Genomic DNA, 22,931 nt, shown 5'->3' with positions numbered 1-22,931 from the left:
GTAATTACTTCATAGCAGTAACTATAGCTTTTGCATTTGCAGTGATTTATAAATCTTGCGGGGGTGGGTGGGAAGCCAGACCATGAAGTTAAGATTTCTACTGTTTTGTGATATCTTCTTGAATCATTAGGTTTAAGTGTTTACATAGTGAAATGCCATTATTTTCTCATAAACTCATTTCTTTCAGTTCTTTTAAAATATTACACATAAAGCATATTAATGAAAAATTTTGTGTTGGATTGTCATCTCTTTCATTTCAGGATAGTAACTATAAAATATTTGCTGTAGAATGTCCACATAGGATCCAATAAATATGAGAACCTCTGGTCTGAGTAGAAGCACCTTTTTTTTTTTTTTTTTTTTTTAATTTCTGTGTTATTTTGTCCCAGAGAGTGTAAAGGATTTATTCCATGGAAACATTACATAGCATATGATGTTGCAGAAATGAAGTGCACTTAAAAGATAGGAAACAATGTTGCTTCTTTTCCCTGTACTGTGTAACACTGGTACTTAAGCAGATTTGTGGATCATTAGGAATATAATCATAACAAATGTTTTTACTGTTATCTTCTGTTCAGTCTCATTTTACTGTAGATCATTTATTTTACTTTTAGGAAAAAGGTTAAGTACATCTAAATTAAAGGCAACGCAATGCTTTGGTTTTGAAATCCTTGTTCAGTCTTGTGTTTTCAAGATGGCAAAATCAGCCATGATCAGCTAAGTCGCAGGGCTTCCGCAGCACTTCACAGAGAATTATTTTTGTTTTATTAGAGATTATGACTACTTATGAGTCCTTTGAAAGGGTGTTTTGTGAACATTAAGCAGAGATTTCTTACTTCAGATGAGGGAAAAAAATAAAAGGGCTATAGGTAATACATTCTGACTTCAAAAAAGAGGCTGATCTAATTATCACACTGAATTAAATAAAAAACAAAACTCAGGATATTGCATTATAGTTTAATGAAAAATGTACCAATATATATTATGCTGCCTCAGCATTCTAATATATTTGAACTATCATAAATAAAATATGAATTAAGCATGGGTGTAACATCTGAATTGCTTTATTTAAAACTTCCCCGGAGAGGCCATTGTTCTGCAGTGGTTAGCTGATGTGTTAAATAGGTCCATTTTTGGCATTTCACCCTTAATGGGCCATAAATGCAGCCACTGAAGCCCGGAAGTCTGAATATATGTGATTTTCCCACTATTTCTACTGCTTAGTAGTTCCGGATCCAGAAATAGGACTCCAATTTTCATATCTATATCAGTATCTAAATCTCTCTCTCTCTCGCTCCCCCCCCCCATATATATATATAAACTGTAATTGGGCCATGAATTTGTTTTCATTCAAAAGAAGGAGAGTGCTGAGGGTCGGGTTAGCTGGCTCTTCCTAGGGCCTTACAAAGTTAGGTGGATTAGCAGACAGATTTTATTTTCAATGTTTTGCTTTCCTTACGCCTTGGTTACTTGCCAAGGTGAAGTCTTGTGTAGAAAACAGTGCTGGTCAGAGTTTAAAGCACTGGATAGTATCTTAGTTGAACTCAGGAATTTTGTTAGTGAATAATGGACCTTAGGGTTAACTACAGTTGTATTGTGGAAAAGCAGACATTACTTCATGATGGGAAATTAATGTGTGAATCCAAGTATTGGAGTGATATCTGACTTTCTGTTTACCACAGTGATTATTTCAGTAAGGACATTAGTCTTGGTATCACTTGAAAATGGGCTTGTCTCCTCTATTTTGATGTGAAATGTCCTTAAAAAAAAAACAAACAAAAAAACTAAAAGCATCGTGGGGCCGTCAATGTGGTGTAGCAGGTGAGGCCACTGCCTGCAGCGCCAGCATCCCATGGCCTGAGAAAGCAGTAGAAAATGGCCTAAGTCCTTGGGCCCCTGTACCCACATGGGAGACCTGGAAGAATCTCCTGGCTCCTGGCTTTGGATTAGCCCATTTGGGGAGTGAACCAGTGAATGGAAGACTTCTCTTTCTCTCTCTGCCGCTGCCTCTCTGTATCTCTGCCTTTCAAGTAAATAAAATGAATCTTTAAAAAAAGAAAAAAAGTGTTGTGAGACCTCTGCTTCAGGATGGTAATTAGGGAAGTGGACGAGACTGAAGTACATGCGTGTTACTGGGTCTGTGTGATGACCAGGCCTTTGTGAGTGATGGATGTATCGTGTTGCTCCCCTGGGTCACTTCTGAGAAACCGCGGGTAGCGCCCATCCGTATCTCTTCCGTAGCACAGGCCAGTGTTTATGGCTGCGCGGATCTCCCCCATTACGGCATGCCCACCCCTTTTCCTTGTTCCACATCTGAACTTGTTGAGGAGAGGATCCTTACTGCTGCCTTTCCCTGGCCCTCCTCTCAATGCTTCTGCCTTCCTACCCAAGTCCGGTTTCCCGGGCCCAGGGGAGGCATTCATTCAGTGAACCTGGACGAGGTCTCAGTCCTGCTATCATGGTACCCAGCCACTAATACCAGCAGATCAGAAGGGGCGTGCGAGAGACCCGTTATCATGTCCACATGTGTTGTCTTGGTCCATTTTTTCCTTTCCATTCCATTTCTTTTTTGTCCCTACTTATGTTCCTCTAGCCCCTTCCTTCATCGGATGACCCTTTAAGGACCATTCTTTTCTTTTTTTTTTTTTTGTTAATATAAAGATTTATTTATTTATTTGTAAGGCAGAGTTACAGAGAGGGAGAGGAAGAGAGAGAGAGAGAAAGAGAGAGAGAGATCTAACACCCACTGGCTCATTCTGCAGATGGCCACTATGGCCAGAGCTGGGCCAATCTGTCAGAAACCAGGAGCCCCCTCCAGGTCTCTCCCACGTGGGTACAGGGGCCCAAGTACTTGGTTATCCTCCGCTTTCCCAAGCGCATCTGTAGGGAGCTGGACTGGAAGAGCTGGGTCTGGAACTGACGCCCATATGGGATGGCAGCACCACAGTTGACAACCTTACACAGTTGGCCACAGTGCTGGCCCCTAAGGCCTATTCTTTAGGCTTTTCCTTTCTTTCTCTTGACACTTTATTCCCCCCTAGGAGAATTCGCTGAGCTGAGATCTGAGATAGTCATTCTCAAATCAGCATTTCTGTTTTGATGCTTCGCATCAAATTCAAGTTTCAGGTTCTGATGCCTGCTTGCCCACAGTTCCACGTGGTGGCTCGGCCGTTACCTTCGTCTGAGTGTGTCTGAGTCGGAACTCATTCTGTCTCCGCAGACAGCCGCTCCCCCTTTACTAGGTCTTCTAGCACGGGAGTTTGCCTTGGGCTTCTTCTGCCTTCAGTGTCGTCTCAGGTGACCCGTTTTTCCAGTGGAAGATCTGGTGTCTTTGGCTCCGTCTTCAGAGCCACTCTCCCAGTTCAGTTCCTCAACCCCAAATGTCAGCGGCCCCTCAGAGGCCAGTGCACATCGCGTCGGGACTCGTTACCTTGCCTGGATCACCAGGAGGGCCTGATAAACAGCCAGTGTAGGGCCCCATCCCCGGAGGGTTTGATTTGGTTTGTCTGGTCAGGCCTGAAGAATTTGTATCTCCAGTGAGTTCCCAAGAGTTGCTGGTGCTTGGAAAGGGAGGCTGGGCACCCTTTGATCCACTCACTGCTTATGTGTCCTGCGCCCCCATGTACCTGTAAACCTTTTGCAGGTGAAATCCCCTCTAACACCCTATTTACATCACATTGGTCCCAGTTTTTGCAACTTTCCATAATGCCCTGCTTTGTAACATTTCTTATCCAAACTCCTGCCTGGTTTCCAAGGCTCCCCACACTTTATTATCATTTCCCCGTCTGTTTTTTACTTCCTACAGGCAAGTTTTATTTAGTTTCCTTCCCATATGTCTAACTTAGGACCCTGCTGAAATCTTACCTTCTCTCCCCCACCCCACCGTGAAACCTTTTATTTAAGGAATATAAACTTCATAATTACAAATTTAGGAACACGGTGATTCTTCCCACTGTACCTGCCCTCCAGCCCCTCTTCCTCTTCCCTCTCCTATTCCTGTTCTTATTTTCTACTAAGATCTATTGTCAATTAACTTTATACACATATGATTAACCCCATGTTAAGGCAAGAGTTCAACAAATAGTATGAAAAAAAATGTTCCTCAACAGTTGAGACAAAGGCTGTTCAAAGTCATTGCTCTAAAAGTGTCAGTTTCACTTCTATATATTTTTTTTAGGTTTATTTTATTTATTTGACACAGTTACAGACAGAGGTACACACAGAGAGAGATATCTTCCATCTGCTGGTTCACTCCACAAATGGCTATAATGGCTGGAGTTGAGCCGATCAGAAGCCAGGAGCCAGGATCTCCTTCTGGGTTGCCCATGTGGAGGCAGGGACCCGAGCACTTGGGCCGTCTTCCACTGCTTTCCCAGGCCATAGCAGAGTGCTGGTTCGGAAGTGAAGCAGCTGGGACTTGAACTGGCGCCCATATGGGATGCGGGCGCCTCGGACCTGGGCTTTAACCCGCTGCGCCACAGCGTTAGCTCCTAGATTGCCTTTCAGGTGCTCGATTATTTACTACAGGTAACTTTGGTAAGGTTCCTTAACATGGAAAACCCAATAGCATAATGTCCCTTAATGGTACGGACTGTTCTATATGTCTTAATCTCTCACATAAAGCCTAGCAAAGGGCTAAGTCCACATGGATGTTCCACCTAGTGAACTGACTGATTTCCCCTAGAAGTCGATTGATTTGGAAAAAACAAAACAGTCACAACAAACACATGGAATAAGGTTGATCAGAGAGCAGAAAATTGAGCTTAAACATTGAAACCTATACTTTATGAACAATACAGCGTGCTTGTAATATGTGTCCATCATTTCTGCCTGAACAAACAGCATGCTGTGGGTCATGGCGCCTCCAGATGTTGTGTGAAGGAAGCCCAGGAGCAGAAACCCAGTAGTGTTGGTGGCGCAGGTGTGGTGACTTGGGGAGCCGGAATTTGGTGGGCTTTTTGGGCAGCATTCACAGCCTTTATACTTAGATTTGATTTTCCTCCTTCCCAGACTTCCCCAAGCGACCCCCCCCACCAAAGTTGAGGACTTATTTTATCTAGAGACCCGACCTTTGACTCTGCAAGTCAAACCCTTGACACCCTCTGCTTGAATGATGGGTGACGTTTGCCTCCCGAAGCCAAATGCAGCCTGCACCTTGCGGCTGCTCCACCAACCCCACCCCTTCTCTTGAGCTTGGTCCTGCGACCCTGAGGCTGCTTTTGGTCATTTCCTGGGGCAGAGGAAGGACCTGAGAGACAGTTGCTCCATCTGAGTAGAGTGTCGCTTCCAGGCAAACAGCTGGAAGTTTAAGTTGCCAGTGACAGGCAGACACCTTCTGGAGGTGCTCCTGGACCAGGAAGTGGAGGCTGAAGCCTGAGTTAAGTGTATCAGTCTCCCGGTTAACACCGTTGGGTAAGGGGAAGGGAGGTTGAAGATTTGCTGGTTTGGGTCCTCAGGTTACATGAGAGGCAGCCTTTGAGCAGAATCCCAGAAACCACTGCGGCAAAGCCAGTGGTAGACCAGAACCCCCATCGTTTCCTGCATGGTGTTCCCTGGGCTTTGTGACTCCTGCTGAAGCAGCCTCTGCACCCAGGCTTGGCTGTGCTCATCATGTTTGGATCCAGTGGAGAAAGGTTTGGGTGGTTTGTGTACTTTCATTTGGGGTTGGAGAGTTAATGTCACTTAATTTATGGTTTTGTCCCCAGTGAGCAAAATATATCCATTTTTGAAACAAAAAAATTAAGCTATGCATCAAAAAGCAATATCCAGAAGTAATTATTGTTTTTTAATTTAAATTATGGATCTTATTTTCCTAGAGGCTTTGCGAGATCTTGCAACTATTATTCAGGATATTAAGACATGAAATAGTAGAAGTATCTGAATTTCAATACTAGTTTTACGAATTGTCTACTTAGAAATGTGGAAATTGTAGAATATGAATTATGAGCTTGTCTGTTGCTATACAGCTTCTGCAGTCCAGTATTGATGTTTGTTTTCACGTAGAATGAACGTGAAGCTGGCTTCTGTGAGTGCTTATTGTGAAGCAAACAATAAAATGGACATTATTTGCATATTATGCCATTCAAATTAGAAATTTACGAAGGCATATAAATCCTGATGGGGCAATAATGCTACAAAATAAACCATTAACTTGATGCTGTTAATGTTTAGGTTGCCAAACTCTTTGTAACGTTGTGCCTTCTGATACAATATTTATGATTACGAATGTGTTGTTAAGAATTTTCATTCTACTATCTTCATTAACTTTAATGTGCAAGTAGCCACAGTTACCCTGCCAGGTATGGAGACAGATAGCATTTATTATTATTTTTTTTCCTAAGGGCCATCTTGAGATACATTATCCATAGGAAATAGTGAAGGTGACTGTCAACTGAGCATAATTAGGTTCTGTGTGTTTAAGTCAGGTTTATTTGTCTGCCTAGTAGGTGCAGTCACAAATGGGTAATGGCACATGGTTACATGTGATTTCCAACCCCTAAGATGTACCCTGGTCGCCTTTCAACTCATCTCCCAATCAAACGCTGTACCTTTTAGAAGATAAGGAGCAGGAGAGGATTTTGTCCTGCAACCTATACTGTGAGTCCTTAGTTCTCAGATGCTGTGTGCTGTAGTCCATCGATTGTGTGGATGCATCCGTTGTCATAATTTAAACAACAAATACTGTTTCTGTATTAATGAATTTATTGGAATTGAAAGATTAATGGGTGTTTATGGTGCTGAAGATTTAATTTGGTTCTACCTTAAGCTGAAAGCCTTGGCCTCACTATCTCAGTCCTGGGAGGGTTGCATTTTGATCTACAATCTGCTTGTGTGATACAATCCAATACATTAATTTTCTTTTTATAGCAGATCTTTATAGTTTTTCTTTCGTGTTTTTAAAGTAGCACGTGAAAATAATGGGCATCACGAAATTGAGCTTACCATGTATCAGCAAATATAAAACCAAAAGAGTGCAGCAAAGGGGAACTTCCTAAGGAAGTGTTTTGTTTTTTTTTTTTTTTTCACAAGTGGTAAGCCGTGAGTTTTATTAAACATCTTGCAGAGATTGTTTAAGAAATACTATAATTGTGAAGGTTTTATAGGGTAAGGATTATGCAAAAGAAATGAAGGGTAGGGGAATCATGGGTGGGGAAGTTACTAAGGAAATTGGTCTCTTCAGTTCCGGGGAATCTCTGCAAGTCTCAAAAATCATGGCTGGGATTTTAACCTTTTGTTCATAGATGCTAAGTTCATAAAGTCCTCCCATCTTTGGGAGTCATTCTGTTCACCATTCAAGACCTGTCTTAACTGTTTTACAGTGTTTTTCCTCACCCCCCTCCCTTATCAGTTGCTGAAAATCTAGACATTTGGTCATGAGTCATATAACGTAGAAGACAAATGAAGTGTCTTGAATTTATGCTATACTTTGAGTAATGAGACCATGGTTTTCACAGTTCCTAAGAATACCCAGAATCAAGTACTTGGTTCAGAATCCTGGAGTGCATTGATGCTATAGCTTAGAAATTCAAGTCATTAGGAGGATTAAAAGATTCCTAGACAGGCTGGTCTCTGGCACAGTAGTTAAGCCACTGCGTGATATGCCTGCACCCCAAATCAGATGTGCCTGCATTTGAGTTCTGGCTTTGTTTCTGATTCCAGCCTCCTGCTAATGCAGACCCTGGGAGGCAGCAGGTGATGGCTCAAGTAGTTGGTTCCCTGCCAAACATGTGGGAGACCTGGGTTGAGTCCCTGGCTCCCAGTTTCTACCTGGACCAGTCCCACCTGTTTATGAGCATTAAGGGAGTGTGGATGGGAGATCTCTATTGGTCTCTGTCTCTCTTTTTCTCCTTGCCTTTCAAATAAAAAAAAAGTACAGTAAAACTAGAAATAATTCAAAGACTTCAGTAAAAAAGATTCTAGTTGAAACATTTGTGTAAAATATTGTTTAATAAAAAGCAAACAAAAATTCATTAGGAATCACGAGCTGCTTTTAACCATACAGGTATTTATTATTTTCAATAATGGCTTCTTTTTTTTAAATGTTTTTGTTGTCAGAAGTCAATTTTTTTAAAATTTATTTTTTAAGGAATACAAATTTAATAAGTACAACTTTAGGAATGTAGTTGTTCTTCCCACCATACCCGCCCTGCCACCCATACTCCCACCCCTCCTTCTCCTCCCCCTCCCCTTTTCAGTCCCATTTTCAATTAGTTTTGTACACAGAAGACCAACTCTATACTAAATGAAGATTTCAACAGTTTGCATACACACGCACACACATATACACACAAAACTGAGAACTGGTTTTACAGTTAACTCTCAGTACAACTCATTGAGGACAGAGGTTCTGTGTGGGGAGTTAGTGCACAGTGACTCCTGTTGTTAATTTAACAATTAATATTCTTATGTATGATGTCAGTGACCACTAGAGGCTCTTCACATGAGCAGCCTAGGCTATGGAAGCCTTTTGCATCCACAAACTCCGTCAATAAAATGGTTTCAAATAAGGGATTTAGGGCCGCGCTTGGCGTAACCATGCAATTACAATGCTTGCCTTTTTTTCCCCCCACATTTTATGGCCATCGTTATATCATCTATAATTATTTGACAAAATGCCAGTGTTTGTGTTCATTAAGATAAGTTGATTGTTGAGAAAGAAATTAAAATGGTGTCTGGGAAGATTTAATGATGTGCAAGTATGGGAAACAAATAGGGAAAAGTGTGTGTGTGTGTGTGAGTCAAAGCCGTGGAACCACACTTGCTGAACTTGAAGGAGTTTTGCAGATGTCCATGGCACAATACTCTTTTTCTCATCTCACAGACTTTGCCAGTTCCAGAGGATCTGCCTGGAAACTCCCCACGCTAATGGGCAGTGTTGGCCTTTCCAGTACTTCTCCTCAAGTAGCCCATCCTGAAACACTGACCTTTTAGTTTAATAACAGTTTTATTTGAGAAAATGTTCAGGTCCTGAGAGCTGAAAAAAAAAGTGTTTTCAGAAAGGCCATTTTAAATAGTGGTCTCCAAATGGTGCATCTTTTCCCCTGATGCACTTTGGATCAGACCTATCAGAAGAAATACACTGTTGCTTTCTATATTCTATTGATTTAAAAACAAATAACATGAAACCAAGACTTGCTCAAAACCCGTCACCGCACTGATGCATTTTCCTGCCAGTGCTTTGATTTGCTGTTGCAGATTCTAAACTCTTTATGCTAGCTCACGTTGTATCTTTTGTTATTTTAAATTCTCCAGTGTAGCTGAGGTAATTACTTTTTCAGTTGTGACCTTGGACTTGAAACCCAGAAGTTGGGAGTTTTTTTTTTTTAATTTTTTTCCTCCTTTTCTGGAAGTAGCCTGGGGATAAGAAAGACAGCTGGGCTTTGGTCCCTTCACTGCACCTGTTTCTCCTCTCACCCCGCAGCAGGTGGTAGGGCTGGCAGTGGTGGGCAAAAGGGTGTGGGGCTTGGAACTGGCAAGCCCCCAAGTTTCTCCCCACACTGCTGTCTCCCCACAGTCTCACCTGCGTGGCTTTCTTTCCAGCCAGCCAGCTCATCACCATTCGGAGCTGGAACCCTCGATGCCTGGAGCCCTCTGTCCCGGTTGATTGCATCAGCAAGCCATTCAGTGGTTTTTAGTTTATTTATGTGTAGCCTTCACACTAACTGCAAAATATTTTCAACATCTTAAAAATAATTCTGGGGCCAGTGCTGTGGCGCAGTGGGTAAAGCTGCTGCCTGCAGTGCCGGCATCTCATATGGGTACTGGTTCAAGTCCTGGCTGCTCCACTTCCAATCCAGCTCTTTGCTGTGGCCTGGAAGAGCAGCAGCAGATGACCCAAGGCCCCTGAATCCGTGTGGGAAACCTGGAAGAAACTCCTGGCTCCTAGCTTCAAATCGGCCGCACACTGGCTGTTGTGGCCATCTGGAGAGTGAACCAACAGATGGAAGACTTCTGTGTCTCTCTCTGCCTCTCTCTAACTCTTTCAAATAAATAAATAATTAAATCTTTTAAAAAATTAATTCTGTACCTCTTAGCTATCATTCCTGATTTCTCCTTTCTGCCAGCCCTCACAACCACTAACCCATTTTTTGTGTCTGTGGATTTGCCTATCCTAGACATTTCCTACTAATGGAAGAAGATAACACTTTCATTTCTGACTTCTTTTCACTTAGTATAATGTTTACAAGGCTCACTTGGGTCTAGCATGCACTGGTACTTCATTCCTGTTTGTGGCTAACACTACACTGACTAGATATACTACATTTTGTTTATCCATTCATCAGTTGATGAGCAGTTAGGTTGTCTCCACTTGTGGAGGTATTGTGAACAGTGCTGCTGTAAATCATCCGTATATAAGTCTTTTTTTTTTTTAAAGAATTATTTATTTGAAAGAGTTACACAGAGAGAGAAGGAGAGGCAGGGAGGGAGGGAGGGAGGGAGGGAGGGAGGGAGGGAGAGAGAGAGAGAGAGAGAGAGAGAGAGGTCTTCCATTCCGCTGGTTCACTCCCCAAATGACTGCAATGGCTAGAGCTGTGCGGATCTGAAGCCAGGAGCCAGGAGCTTCTTCCAGGTCTCCCACGCAGGTGCAGGGGCCCAAGGACTTGGGCCATCTTTTGCTGCTTTCCCAGGCCATGGCAGAGAGTTGGCTCAGAAGAGAAACAGCCAAGACTTGAACCGGCACCCATATGGGATGCTGGTGCTGCAGGCTGGGGCTTTAAACCGCTATGCCACAGCGCCGCCCCTGCCCCCTCCCCCCGCCACCGTGTGTACAAGTCTTTCCGTAGACATATGTTTGCCATTTTCTTGAATAGATAAGTACCTAATTCTAGAATTACTGGTAATTCAATTTAGCCTTTCAGGGAGCTGCCAGACACCGTTTTCCATGATGGCTTCCCCACTGGACAGCCGCACCAGCGATTCGTGGGAGTTCTAGTTGCTCCACGTCTTCAGCAACACTTGCTGCTGTTTGTCTAGTGGGGTTGGAGTGATGCATCGGGGTGGGTTTGATTTGCACTTCCTCTTGACGAATGCTGTTGAGCAGCTTTTCCTGTGCTTGTTGGCCATCTCTCTATTTTCTTTGTGTATTCATGTCCCTTCCCCATTTTTAACTGGATTGTCTTTTTGTTGAGCTGGGAGAATCCTCTCTAAGTAGATTACTCGGGACACAGTCCCTTCTCAGGTAAGGAATGTGGATTCTCTCTCCTTTATTGTGGGATTGCTGTTCAGCTTCGTACTGGTGGCGTGTGGTGCCCGTGTTGCCCTCTGGCAGTCTCCAACCAAGAGACAGCATCTTTATGAATCTTCCTGTATCTTTGTTATTATTTGCCAGCTAAATAGTTTAAAAAGGTTTTTGCATATGCAATTATAATTCATTTTAGGTGTTTGTCCTGAGGCATACATAATATTGGGGTAATCAAATAGTGTGTCCTGAGAGCAGAGACAGTGCTGTCCAGTTCTCAGGGGCTCAACCATTGCAAGAGATACATAGGTTCTGTGTGTATTCTCAGATCCTCCAAGCAGTGCTTTCTTGGTCATCGTTTTGGGTAGATCCCTCCCTCCTTCCCTCCCTCCCTCCCTCCCTCCCTCCCTCCCTCCCTCCCTCCCTTCCTTCCTTCCTTCCTTCCTTCCTTCCTATGGTGAGTTGAAACAACTGGATTCTAATTGTGTACGCCAACTGCTTGATTTTTTTTTTTAGAAGATTTATTTATTTATTTGCAAGTTAGAGAGAGAGAGATCTTCCATTCATTGGTTTGCTTCCCAAATGGCCTGAACAGCCAGGGCTGGGCCAAGCTGCAGCCTTGGAACCAGGAGCTTCCTCTGGGTTCCCCACATGGGTGCAGAGGCCTAAGGACATGGGTCATCATTTGCTGCTTTCCCAGGCCACAGCAGGGAGCTGGATCCAAAGCGGAGCAGCCAGGACTGGAACTGGCACCCATATTGGATGCCAGCATTGCAGATGGCGGCTTGAGTCTTAGCCCAGTGCACCATGGCGCTGGCTCCTGGGTAGTAGGTTTCAGATGGCGAAGACCTAGTCTCTGCTTGTGTCTTCTGGAAGACTCTGAAGGAAGTGTGTAAAACTTGTCCTTTCTGCTCATCATCGTATCCGTAGGAATCTTTACAAAGCATTTCATCACAGTCCTCTAATTGGAAAAACCATGTCTTGAATGGAGCCGTCAGGCATTTAGCAAGGCGTGGTTGTGTTCTCAGCCCTGTTCTGTGTCTCTCTCCAGTTGTTGGCACCTGAATGTGAATGACCTGTATTCCACAAAGCTTGTCTTCAAGTTCTTGAAAACGAATGTACATACAAGTGACTTCTGTGTAGTAAGTGGTTTTGTTAAATGTGATGTTACTGGAATGAGAAGATTTCGTGTCATTTTCCTCTCTAAAGTCCCCTCATTATCCCTTGCACGTAATTTTCAGACTTTAAGGTTAGGACATCATTTTGGAGAATCTGTGCTTAACAGCTCAGTCCCCACTGGGCAGTAAGCAGCTCCTCGATTTATTAGAAATTTTGGCAGGTGTGGAAATTTTTAGGTCACCAGGGAACCCTTGATGCAATTACTCCTGAAGCGCACTAATTGATCTTTTCCACAGCGTGTAGGAAGTTCCAGGGAGATGCTGACCACCTGGCAGAACTTTGTCTGGATCTGATCTCAGCTTCGTTTTCCTGAGTATTTTCTTGCCTTTGTTTTGAGTGAGGCACTTATTTTTATCTCCCATTGCTGTTTATTGATTGCAGTTTCTGATGAAGAATTGAAAAGGAGAGTCGCTGAGGAGCTGGCCTTGGAACAAGCCAAGAAGGAGTCCGAAACTCAGAAACGGTGAGTGTCACGGTCTTCAGGAGAGCTTTTGGTGGGCTTGTTCTGTTGTCAGATGTTTTTAGAGAAGAATGGTGACCATAAGCCTCATTATTGTTGTTTGGCTGAATTTTAGAATGAGCTGAACACGCACCCTTGGTCATTTTTGGTTTTGGATTGTGTTTGTGAGAGCCCCGTGTTACTCTGTTCCCAAATGTGCCAGTAAATCACCATTATATCTCTTGTGCGGTACTTCATTGCATGCATAGTGAGCCCTGTTTCCTTGTGAGAAATGGTTCTTGAGGACTCTTCAGGAATTTCTCAATCCATCCACAAAATTGTGTTTATGATTGAAAATTATATTGTCTGCTGTGGGCATTAAAGTAAACACCATTATAGGTTATGATGAATACCATATGTCATATTTGGTACCTGAATTAGCAGTAGCACTAATTAATTTTATACTTGCTCAAAAAACCTAGGATGTTACAGAAATATGTGAGATTGAAAATAAAAATCCACCGTAATCCCATCCTTATAAACATTTTATTGCCTTTTTCCCCTTATTATGCTTCCATTTTATTGTCCCCCTTATTCATAGTGCTACTGATAACAACTAGAAAGAATGCTATTGGAGTGCTTTTTGTAGTAGTACGAGATGCAGAGCAATCCAAATGACCATTCTCACGGGCCTGGTACATGAATTATGGAACATGCCTGCAGTGGAACACTAGATAGTCAAGTGGATTCTTAGGTGCTGATTCAAAAAGATGTTGAAGAGCCAGAAATTGAAATAAAGCAACGTACAAAACAACATGCTTTTCTTCTTAAAAAAAAAAAAAGTACTACTTTTTAAAGACTTAAAGTATGTACTTATTCATAAAAATATGTGAATGCGTTTGAATCCAAGATAGTCCAGTGCTTCCATCTGTGCTATTTGTGAAATTGGCATGCCTCGCCCAGCGTTAGGCTTGTGCAGTCACGTGAGCGTGTCTCTACTGCGAGCACCTAAGAAGTGCCCACCTCCCCGTGGATGCTGCAGGTATTTGTTTTGTTTCCAAGTGCCTCGCTGTTGTGCTGGAGAGAGCTACGCGTCAAGCATGGGTGAACTGGCTTGCAGTCCTCAGCAGCCACTGGGCCTGCAGCCTTTACTTGAATAAACGTTCTCTAATTTTTCTTCCCTTCTGACAAACTACTTAAGCTAACTCCTAAGTTGTACAGAATACATGGGAGAGAATGAGTTTTTGATTAAGAGCACCGTTTTCTCTGGAAATAGAGAAGGGTTATGGCTTAGGGTTCTACAAGTCAGGATGCAATTAGTGCTGCCCAAAAGGTCTGTGTATATTTCAGTAGTTTCCCATGTAGCACTTTATAATCATTTAATTGAGTTAAGTAGATGGAGTATATAATTAGATAGTGGAGTTTAAATATTAAAAAAAAAATCCAGATCACTTTCATTAAGAAGGAAAAATCAAGGTGTTATGGTAGAATGTCTTGCCTTTGGAATTTTATTATTTTTTATTCTATTTTATTTTAATGAGGAGGTTTAGGTTAAGCCCTCATTTATTTTGCTTATATTTCATAGGTTTTTTTTTTTTTTTTAATCTTCTATTCGCCCCATATGGTGCGGTCTTTAGTTAGAGACTCGCTGTGGTGTTCTTTTCCCCCTTCTTCATTATTCAACTCCCATTTGCTCTGCCCTGGTCCATGAAAGGGAAAGGGCAGAAGAGATGAATGAAAGGTGCTGGGGAGATCCAGTTTCATATCTCACGTGGAATGGGGTTGGCAGCCTAGCTGTACCCTGGACAAATGACTATTGATAAAGAATTTATTTCGTGTCACCTTTAAGAAGAGCAGAGGGTGGTCCAGCCTTTATATTATTACTTTTTTTTTTTTCCTTTGAAAAAAAAAAAAAAAAATGTTTTGCTTAAGGCCTCCTTCACGAAAGCCCGCAGCTGTCAGATCTTGGTTAAAAAGTCTCGTGTTCATCTGCACGATTGCTCCTGGAAGAATCAATAGCTGTGTTTTTCTTTCCTTCCTTCCTTTTTTTTCCCTCCTTTAGAAAGGCATTCAGGACATTCTACATGCCGTCTGTTGAAAAGCGAGTTTTTGGAGTGACAGGATTGACACACTCTTGTGTCTGTTGCCTGCATTTGGATAAAGGCTTGAAGCAGTTGGAGAGAGCGGGCTCCTCGCGCCGTTGTGCTGCAACTTGGACGCACCCTGCTTCGCACATTTTCTCTTTTTACCCCAAATGCACACAGCACTGGGTGCCCGTTCTCAAGCACTTAGAATCTGGCCGTAGGCACAGATAAACGTGTGTGAGTTTTGGACACACTTGTTTGAAAAGGCCTTTGGAGCTAACTTCAGTTGTGTGTATGTCCCCTCCCCCCCCTTATAGAATATTTATTATCATCGTAAGCTTTTTACTGTGGAAAACCTCGGGCTCGCTCAGAAGTAGAGAAGAGTACGGTGAATCCTAGACTGCAACACAGAGTTTTAGCGACTCTTGTTTTCTTCCCGGCCCTCCTCAGCGCCTCCTGTGCGTGAGCGGTGAGGAGAAGCAGTCGCGTTTGTCACAGGCTGGTGCGCTTGGTGGCAGGGGGGTATTCTGCAGTGTTTTCTCGCAGGGCAGCCTGCACAGGGACCCTGTTCAGTTAGGTTTCTTTGGTTGAAAGGCTGCAGCTTTAGTGACCTCTGGAAGCAAGGGGATTTCTGAAGCATCTCAGATGTTTCTAGAGGCACTAAAGGAAAGACCAGGGGACCCTGGCTGGCTAGGGAAGAAGGGGCCGTGACTAGTGGGGAGATCATTCCCCAACGGGAGGCCCTGAGGACGCTTTCGGCACCCCGGGAATGGGTGGCAGGTGGCCGAACACCACTGAATTGAAGGCACTGTTGGTTTTCTCAAAATTTGAGTGTAGCTGATGTCCCATTAGGAAACAAACTGACTGCAAATTATAACACAATAGATTATCTCCTAGAGTTTGCTTCTTGAGACGGCTCGTTAAGACTAATTTTGGATTTTCAAAGCCGTATGTCCCTTGTGCATTCATAAAAGGAAAGAGTAAGCAAAGGACATGGATGGAGATGATCCTTGTCAACTAAGGGAGGTTCTGGCCCCCTGGGGCACCTGACAAGGGTTGGAGGTGTTTTGGCTGTCCCAGCTTGTCAGGTGGTCCCAGCGTCTGACTGATAGAGGCCAGGGAGGCTGTGCATATTCTGTAATTCACAGGATGGCTGCCCCCAACCCCCAGGAGGAGAACTGACTGGCTCAAATGATCAGTTGTGCCCATAGCAAGAAACCTAGGGCGGAGGCTTTGTCACTGTTCCTGTTGGGTTTAACTCTTCCCAATCCCTTCTGAACTCAGCCTCGATGTGCTCCTTAGCCCGCACAGTGACGCTCTCCGTGCCTTCGGAACCTTGGCAGCGCAGCATTCCTTAAATGATTGCTCCGCTGTTGTTCCTGGGGTCTTTCCAAGCTGCTACCACTGGTTCTGCAAGCTATGACAGCTGTGGCAGACACAATCATAAGATGCTTCCCAGTGTGCAAAAACACGGAGCAAATGTCCGTCCTAGAATGGACGAAACGCAGTCCATATACACTGCACACTAAAACCTGTTGGATTGGAGCGACTTCCTGATCACCTGCCCTTGCCTTTCCCCTTGTGAAAAAGCATCTGGTTTTCAGCATCTCCAGTTGGTAGGGCCACACACATTGAGCGCTCTCATTCAGAAACCAATAAACTGAAGATACCTCATGGAAATTTGCCTCAGCTCCTGTAATTTGCAGCTCACGTAAGTCTGACGCAAGCATGGCACCCTTCTGGGTTGCCTCATAGGAGACTTTTTTTTACTGGGGCCACAGTGACAGTACAGCTAATATAAGCACTGTGACTGTGTATGTTGTATTCTCATTTTTTAAAAAGACATTTATTCGAGAGCTCTCAATTCATGTTATCATAGATTTGCTTTATGGGAATCTTGAGCGATTTGCTTAGTAAACAAAAGCATGCTCCCAAATTGTTGGTGTATTGGTCTACCGGCTGAAATGGGCAGGCCTGGTTTGCAGTCTTGGTTTTCCATAGCAAAGCGTCTGCCCAAGTGAGTGGCCATGATGGAAAGTCTGTGTGGCTATGATAGCCTGTTGTGTGTTTGGCTTGTAGCTGACTGCAATGTGTTGGAATTGTAGCGGGCCCGTGTAGCAAGGGTATAATGTGCTCCAGTATTTGAGTATAGACTTTTAAAATGTGATTTACTTCTCCCCTGTGCCCTACTTCCAAAAGTCAGTCCCTGACAGCAAGAAAAATGTGACTGCTCTGACCTCTGACCTTTGACATTTGAATTTCACCTCTTCACTTACAAAGGCAAGTGAACGGGTTTCAGTTTTAATAACTTTTCTTCATGAAACCAAGAAGAAAGGGAGTAGCTGCTTGATGTTGGAAGGGGCACTGTATCAGCCAAGATTACTGCCTTGCTGTTTTAAACGAAGATCCTTGAGATTCCCACCCCTTACCACCCCGCTCCAGTTTTAATTATTTGGGAAAAAAATATACATTAGATTTGTGAAATGTAAAATAATTAATTTGGTTTAATTAGTGGTTTAATAAATTAGGCATATGTATCCATCTGGGTTATACTGAAGCATAGTCCATTTATTTTTTTATTGATGGCACTATTGATATCATCCAGTAAGGGCTTAAACCTTATTTGTGCTTTTTTTTTTTTTGACAGGCAGAGTGGACAGTGAGAGAGAGACAGAGAGAAAGGTCTTCCTTTGCCGTTGGTTCACCCTCCAATGGCCGCCGCTGCAGCCGGCGCACCGCGCTGATCCGATGGCAGGAGCCAGGATCCAGGTGCTTTTCCTGGTCTCCCATGGGGTGCAGGGCCCAAGCACCTGGGCCATCCTCCACTGCACTCCCTGGCCATAGCAGAGAGCTGGCCTGGAAGAGGGGCAACCGGGACAGAATCCGGCGCCCCGACCGGGACTAGAACCCGGTGTGCCGGCGCTGCAAGGTGGAGGATTAGCCTATTGAGCCACGGCGCCGGCTCTATTTGTGCTTTTTTAGATTCTCATAGTAGTGGGGAAATTTATAGGGATGGTACCTACTTTTTTGTGTTTTTTTTTTTTTTTTTTTTTTTAAGATTTATTTATTTGTTTGAAAGAGTTACGCAGAGGCAGAGAGAGAGAGAGAGAGAAAGAGAGAGAGAGATATCTTCCATCCGATGGTTCACTCCCCAGATGGCCGCAGTGGCCGGAGCTGCACTGATCCGAAGCCAGGAGCCAGGAGCTTCCTCCGGGTCTCCCACATGGCTGCATGGACCCAAGGACTTGAGCCATCTTCTACTGCTATCCCAGGCCATAACAGAGAGCTGGATCAGAAGTGGAGCAGCCGGGTCTCGAATTGGTGCCCAAATGGGATGCCAAAACTGCAGGCGGCAGCTTTACCCGTTACGGCACAGCACTGGACCCTGGTACCTTCTGCTTAAATTCGTTCTATGTAATAACTGATTTTGATTTTATTATTTGATGCTTTCTGCCTTTGGAGTTGAAGGCTGAAAAAGGGAAGAGGAGAGTCTGCCAGGGATAAACAGGTAGGCTAGCAACACATTTGAAATCAATAGTATGAAAAGTGGTGGTATGCCTGTCACGGTGCCGTCCCCATAGTAAATGCTCTCAGATATTTGTTCAGTTGAATGGATACTAGAATTGGAAAGTCTCACCCTTTTCCCTGCAACCTTTTTTCTAAAAAGCACAGTAACTCCTTGTGTGTGTGCACACCGTATATATTCTACATCACATTTAAAATAAATGCAAAGTGATTAAATTTTGCTTCGAAGTCAGACATTAACCAGAGACTATAGATACTTGTCTTATGAATCTTTGTTTTAATGTAGCACAGTGTTGAACACTGTTTTCCTGTCAGAGACACAAATTATCCACTTGTTAGGAAAATTACGTGCCTTCAAGCTACATGTAATTTCTAGGTATATAATAATTGAAAAAAACAAACCACACCTCCAGGGAACAAGTACTGTTCATAACTAATATTTGTCAGGTCTCATCACAGAAGTGTAGATTTGAAGGGAACTTAGGGGGTTGGAGGCCAGTCACCGCTGGCACACATGAGTTTCACTTCTTTTTGGCAAACATTGGAGGTGTAAGCCTGCAGTGATGTCCAGGTGACCCTCGGGGGTCCCCCACATCACCCTTCTGGAACCTGAGCGTACTTCCCGGTGTCCGGCTTCCTTGGAGCTAGCGAATGGTTTGTTGGCAGTATCTTCCAAATAGTCTCTGATGAACCCCAGCATGACAGCGATCCTTCTGTAGGATCAAAATCCTGTTACCTTAGATTGTTTTTCTTGCTAACCCCGTTTTAGGTCTGCTTTCCTGCCACAGCCGTGCTTATTGCATTGCTGTTGTTTTATACTCACACTTTCACATTTCCTTCTGCTCAAAAGTTCTGCACCTAACAGGAAGCTCACGTGCTAACCACGCCGCAGTTTTCCCTGGGACCTGCTCGCAAGTGTTGTGTATGTATTAGATATCGGAATCTTGTGCCATCTGCTCCTTTCGTCTTTCTTTCTCCAAGTGGCACTTTTCTATTTTTAATAGAGACAACTGCTTTTCTATAACCAACAATTATAGAAGGTTGGATTATCCAGTCTGTGTTTAATTCACATCTTTTTCCAAATCCAATTTTCTTTCCTATTGATGCTGTGCTGTTGTAGAATCCTGCCTTGAGTTCTGTTTGAGCAGCTATTTTTACATGGCAAGACTATGAGACCTGGAAAACCAGAGTCAATCAAGCATGCCATGGAAATCTGTAACTTTTTTTACTGGTTGTAATAGCAGTGCTGATGCTCAGCCGCTTCTTGTTCAAATGTCTCTTTTGACAGTAATTACAGTGTTTTCTCTCATGATGCATAGTGTTTGAAGTAATTTGCGCCAGTGTTGTTTGCTGCATCTAGAAGTTTCTAGGAATTGGGTTCTCAGTTCTATTGTAGTAGTCCTTGTGGAAGTTTTGCCATTGTACAGAACAACCCAGCATTTTTTTTTTGGGTGGAGGATGGGCAAAGGAAGAAGAATGGATTGTAAGGTACTATGTAAATCTTTCATTATTCTGTATATAAACTGTTCCCCCCGTTGACTGTCAGTATTATCATTGTTTTATAAAAACAGGTGACCGGGGTCCGTGACTGTCAAGTGTTTCTGTCCTCGGTGGGAGCAGGCGAGAACCACACTGCCACTTAGCCCTACTCTGTGTTGAGGGGGTGGAGTCAGGTTGTCTTCATTGTGGAGCCATCGTGGAGCCCAATACTGAGCTGATTTAAGTGCTGGCTGCTTATGGTTGAAACTCAGAACGTAACTCACCAGGCCCTTTCTCCCTGGGGGTCATCCTGGCTGCCCCTGATGCTGACTGGAGCTTCCTTTGGGACCCTTTGGTCAGCATCGTTTTCTCCCATTTGGACACTGTGTGTATGAGGAGCATATCTTTCTATTCCAAGTGGTGCCTGTTGGATAGACTCAGTTCTGTTTTCCCTTTCAGGGTGGGTGGGCAGTGGTCTGTGTCTGTCTCCTTAAGTCCAGATGCCCACCTTTGTGGGCAGCGGTCCATGGAGGCTGGACTCAGGCCGTGGGTCGTCCATAAGCAGGGAGCTGGATCAGAAGTGCAGCATTTGTGGACTTAGCCACCCCATAGTCTAATTTCCGTGGACAAGGAATACCTCCTTTAGAGTTAATTTAGAAATGTGGAAAGGAGTAACAGGACTTTCTCTATAAGCCATCTAACCGTTAGTAATTAAAGATCTCTTGACAGTGGCCTCTGTTGCATGCTGTTGGTCATGTGATTTGGACAGCTGCTCTGTATGCTGTTTTGAAAACTTCCCTTAGGACCAAACCCTTTGGAGAACCTGGAGAAAGTGGATGTGTTTTTGCATGGATTGCAGCTTACTATTAAATGTTTGTTTGTGTATGCATTTTTTTAATGGTGCAGTTTGAATTTCTTGTTCAGTTCTTATTAGTTTAAGATTGGACACTTGTCCTCATAGCACAGCAGGAAATGGAAGTGGAAGCAGATGGTACTCTGTCTCGTGGATTTTGGAGCAGAGTTACCTGCTTGTGGGCAGTGAGGTGCATGTGTGCTCACTTGAGAGCTGCTGACTTCAGTGGAACCACCTGGGTGCCTTCCGCAGTGGGGGATGGGTTGACTTCCCTCCAGGAGACAGAAAGCAATGAAGAGACGCAGAGTTTGCTTTGGAAAGTGATTGCAGGTGATACAAAGAAATGTGTTGTTGGTTCCTCCCTGAGCTTGTCTCATTCTAGAGGCTCAGAAGGATGGAAGGGGTAAAAGATTTTGGGATTAAAAAAAGATCAGGGGCCGGCGCAGCGGCGCAGCGGGTTAATGCCCTGGCCCGAAGCGCTGGCATCCCATATGGGTGCTGCTTTGAGACCCAGATGCTCCACTTCTGATCCAGCTCTCTGCTATGGCCTGGGAAAGCAGTGGAAGATGGCTCAAGTCCTTGGGCCCCTGCACTCATGTGGAAGACCTAGAGGAAGCTCCTGGCTCCTGGTTTCGGATTGGCGCAGCTCCGGCCGTTGTGGCCATCTCGGGAGTGAACCATCGGACGGAAGACCTCTCTCTCTTTATCTGCCTCTCCTCTCTCTGTGTAACTCTGACTTTCAAATAAATAAATAAATCTTAAAAAAAAAAAAAAAGATCAGGCAATCTGGATGTGGTTCCTTAATTGTGATAGATAGGACCAGGATATGTTAACAGGGGAAATGGATGAAGAGTATCTGGGAACTCTTTGTATTACTGCCTCACAATTTTTGCTTTGTAAATTTAGAACTAGTCTGAAATGAAATGTCAAAAAGTTTCATTCTGTTGTTTTGTTTTGGTTGTGTTTGATGCATAGCCTTTTGGCTAATAGTGTTGGTAGTCAGTCACTATATTTAGTCTACAAACTTAAATGTCGTCTTCTTTTTTAAAAACATATACTTGTTGCCTTGAAAGGCAGAGTGGCAGAGAGGGAATGAGAGATGGAGATCTGCCAAAGAGAGAGCTTGCATTCTCTGGTTGACTCTTCCAAATGGCCACAATGGACATGGCTGTGTGAGATTGAAGCCGGGAGCCCGGACATCCATCTTGGCCTCCTTTGTTGGGGACAAGGATCCAAGTCCCTCAGGTTATCTTCTGTTGATTTTCCAGGGGTGTCAGTGGGGAGCTGGATCATAAGCTGAGCAGCTGGGACAGGAACTAGCACTCCTATAAGGCATCACAAGTGGTGGACTAACCTGCTGTGCCATACTTTCAGCCCCTAGCTGATGGGACACATCACTTTTGGAACAAGAGCGTTGAGTTCCTTCATTGAAGTATGTGCAGCTATCCGAGGAACAATTTATTAGTGACATTACTAGTTGTAATTGCTTCCTTAGATATAAACTGTCTGCCTCCTGAGCTTCAGCCACTCCATATAGGGAAAAATTTTGAGTTATCGCATTAGAGTGGTTTTTGTTACCAAGTATAAAATACAAAAATAGAGATTAACCATGGATGTGTTTCTGTTAATGATATAAATTTGTTTCCCTTCACACCTTCCCAGAATGGATCTTTTAGATTTCTTATTTCCTGGTGCCCTTTTGTGAATGCTAATTTGATTATGGCAAAAATCTCTTAAAACCCATAAATTACCATGCATCTTGTCTTCCTGGTGGGATTTATGAATTAAAACCAAGCCATAGGTCTGGCACTGTGGCACAGTGGGTTAAAGTCTTGGCCTGCAGCACTGGCATCATATGGGTGCCTGTTCGAGTCCCGGCTACTCTACTTCCAATCCAGCTTCCTGCTTATGTGCCTGGGAAAGCAGAAGAGGATGGCCCAAGCTCTTGGGCCCCTGCACCCATGTGGGAGACCCAAAAAAACTCCAGACTCCTGGCTTCTGATCTGCCCAGCTCTGGTCATTGCGGCCATTTGCGGGGAATGAACCAGCTGATGAAAGATCTTTCCCTGTCTCTCTCTCTGTCTCTACCTTTCTCTGTAAGTCTGTCTTTCAAGTAAATGAAATAGATGATTAAATAAAACAGAGTCTCTCCCTAAGAAAAGTCATACTACTACTGGTAATGGTATGTCATTG

The 22,931-nt window shown here is 43.7% G+C and overlaps 1 protein-coding gene across 6 annotated transcripts in view; it reads left to right on the top strand.

Annotated features, from left to right (window-relative positions):
- Positions 1–22,931, top strand: part of CHCHD3 (coiled-coil-helix-coiled-coil-helix domain containing 3) — a 282,325-nt gene that overhangs the window by 47,166 nt on the left and 212,228 nt on the right. For all 6 annotated transcript variants that reach the window (XR_011387457.1, XR_011387456.1, XM_008258130.3 and 3 more), the window contains exon 3: positions 12,740–12,821. Coding sequence is in view for 4 of the 6 variants with exons in the window: in XM_008258130.3 (XP_008256352.1) it covers positions 12,740–12,821 (82 nt within the window). In the remaining 2 variants the exon portion in view is untranslated. The remainder of the gene's footprint in view (positions 1–12,739; positions 12,822–22,931) is intronic.

The sequence above is a fragment of the Oryctolagus cuniculus genome, chromosome 3, assembly GCF_964237555.1.
Source record: "Oryctolagus cuniculus chromosome 3, mOryCun1.1, whole genome shotgun sequence".
NCBI lineage: Eukaryota > Metazoa > Chordata > Mammalia > Lagomorpha > Leporidae > Oryctolagus > Oryctolagus cuniculus.
Note: the sequence above shows the minus strand (reverse complement) of the source record. Positions and strands in the feature narration are given on the sequence as shown.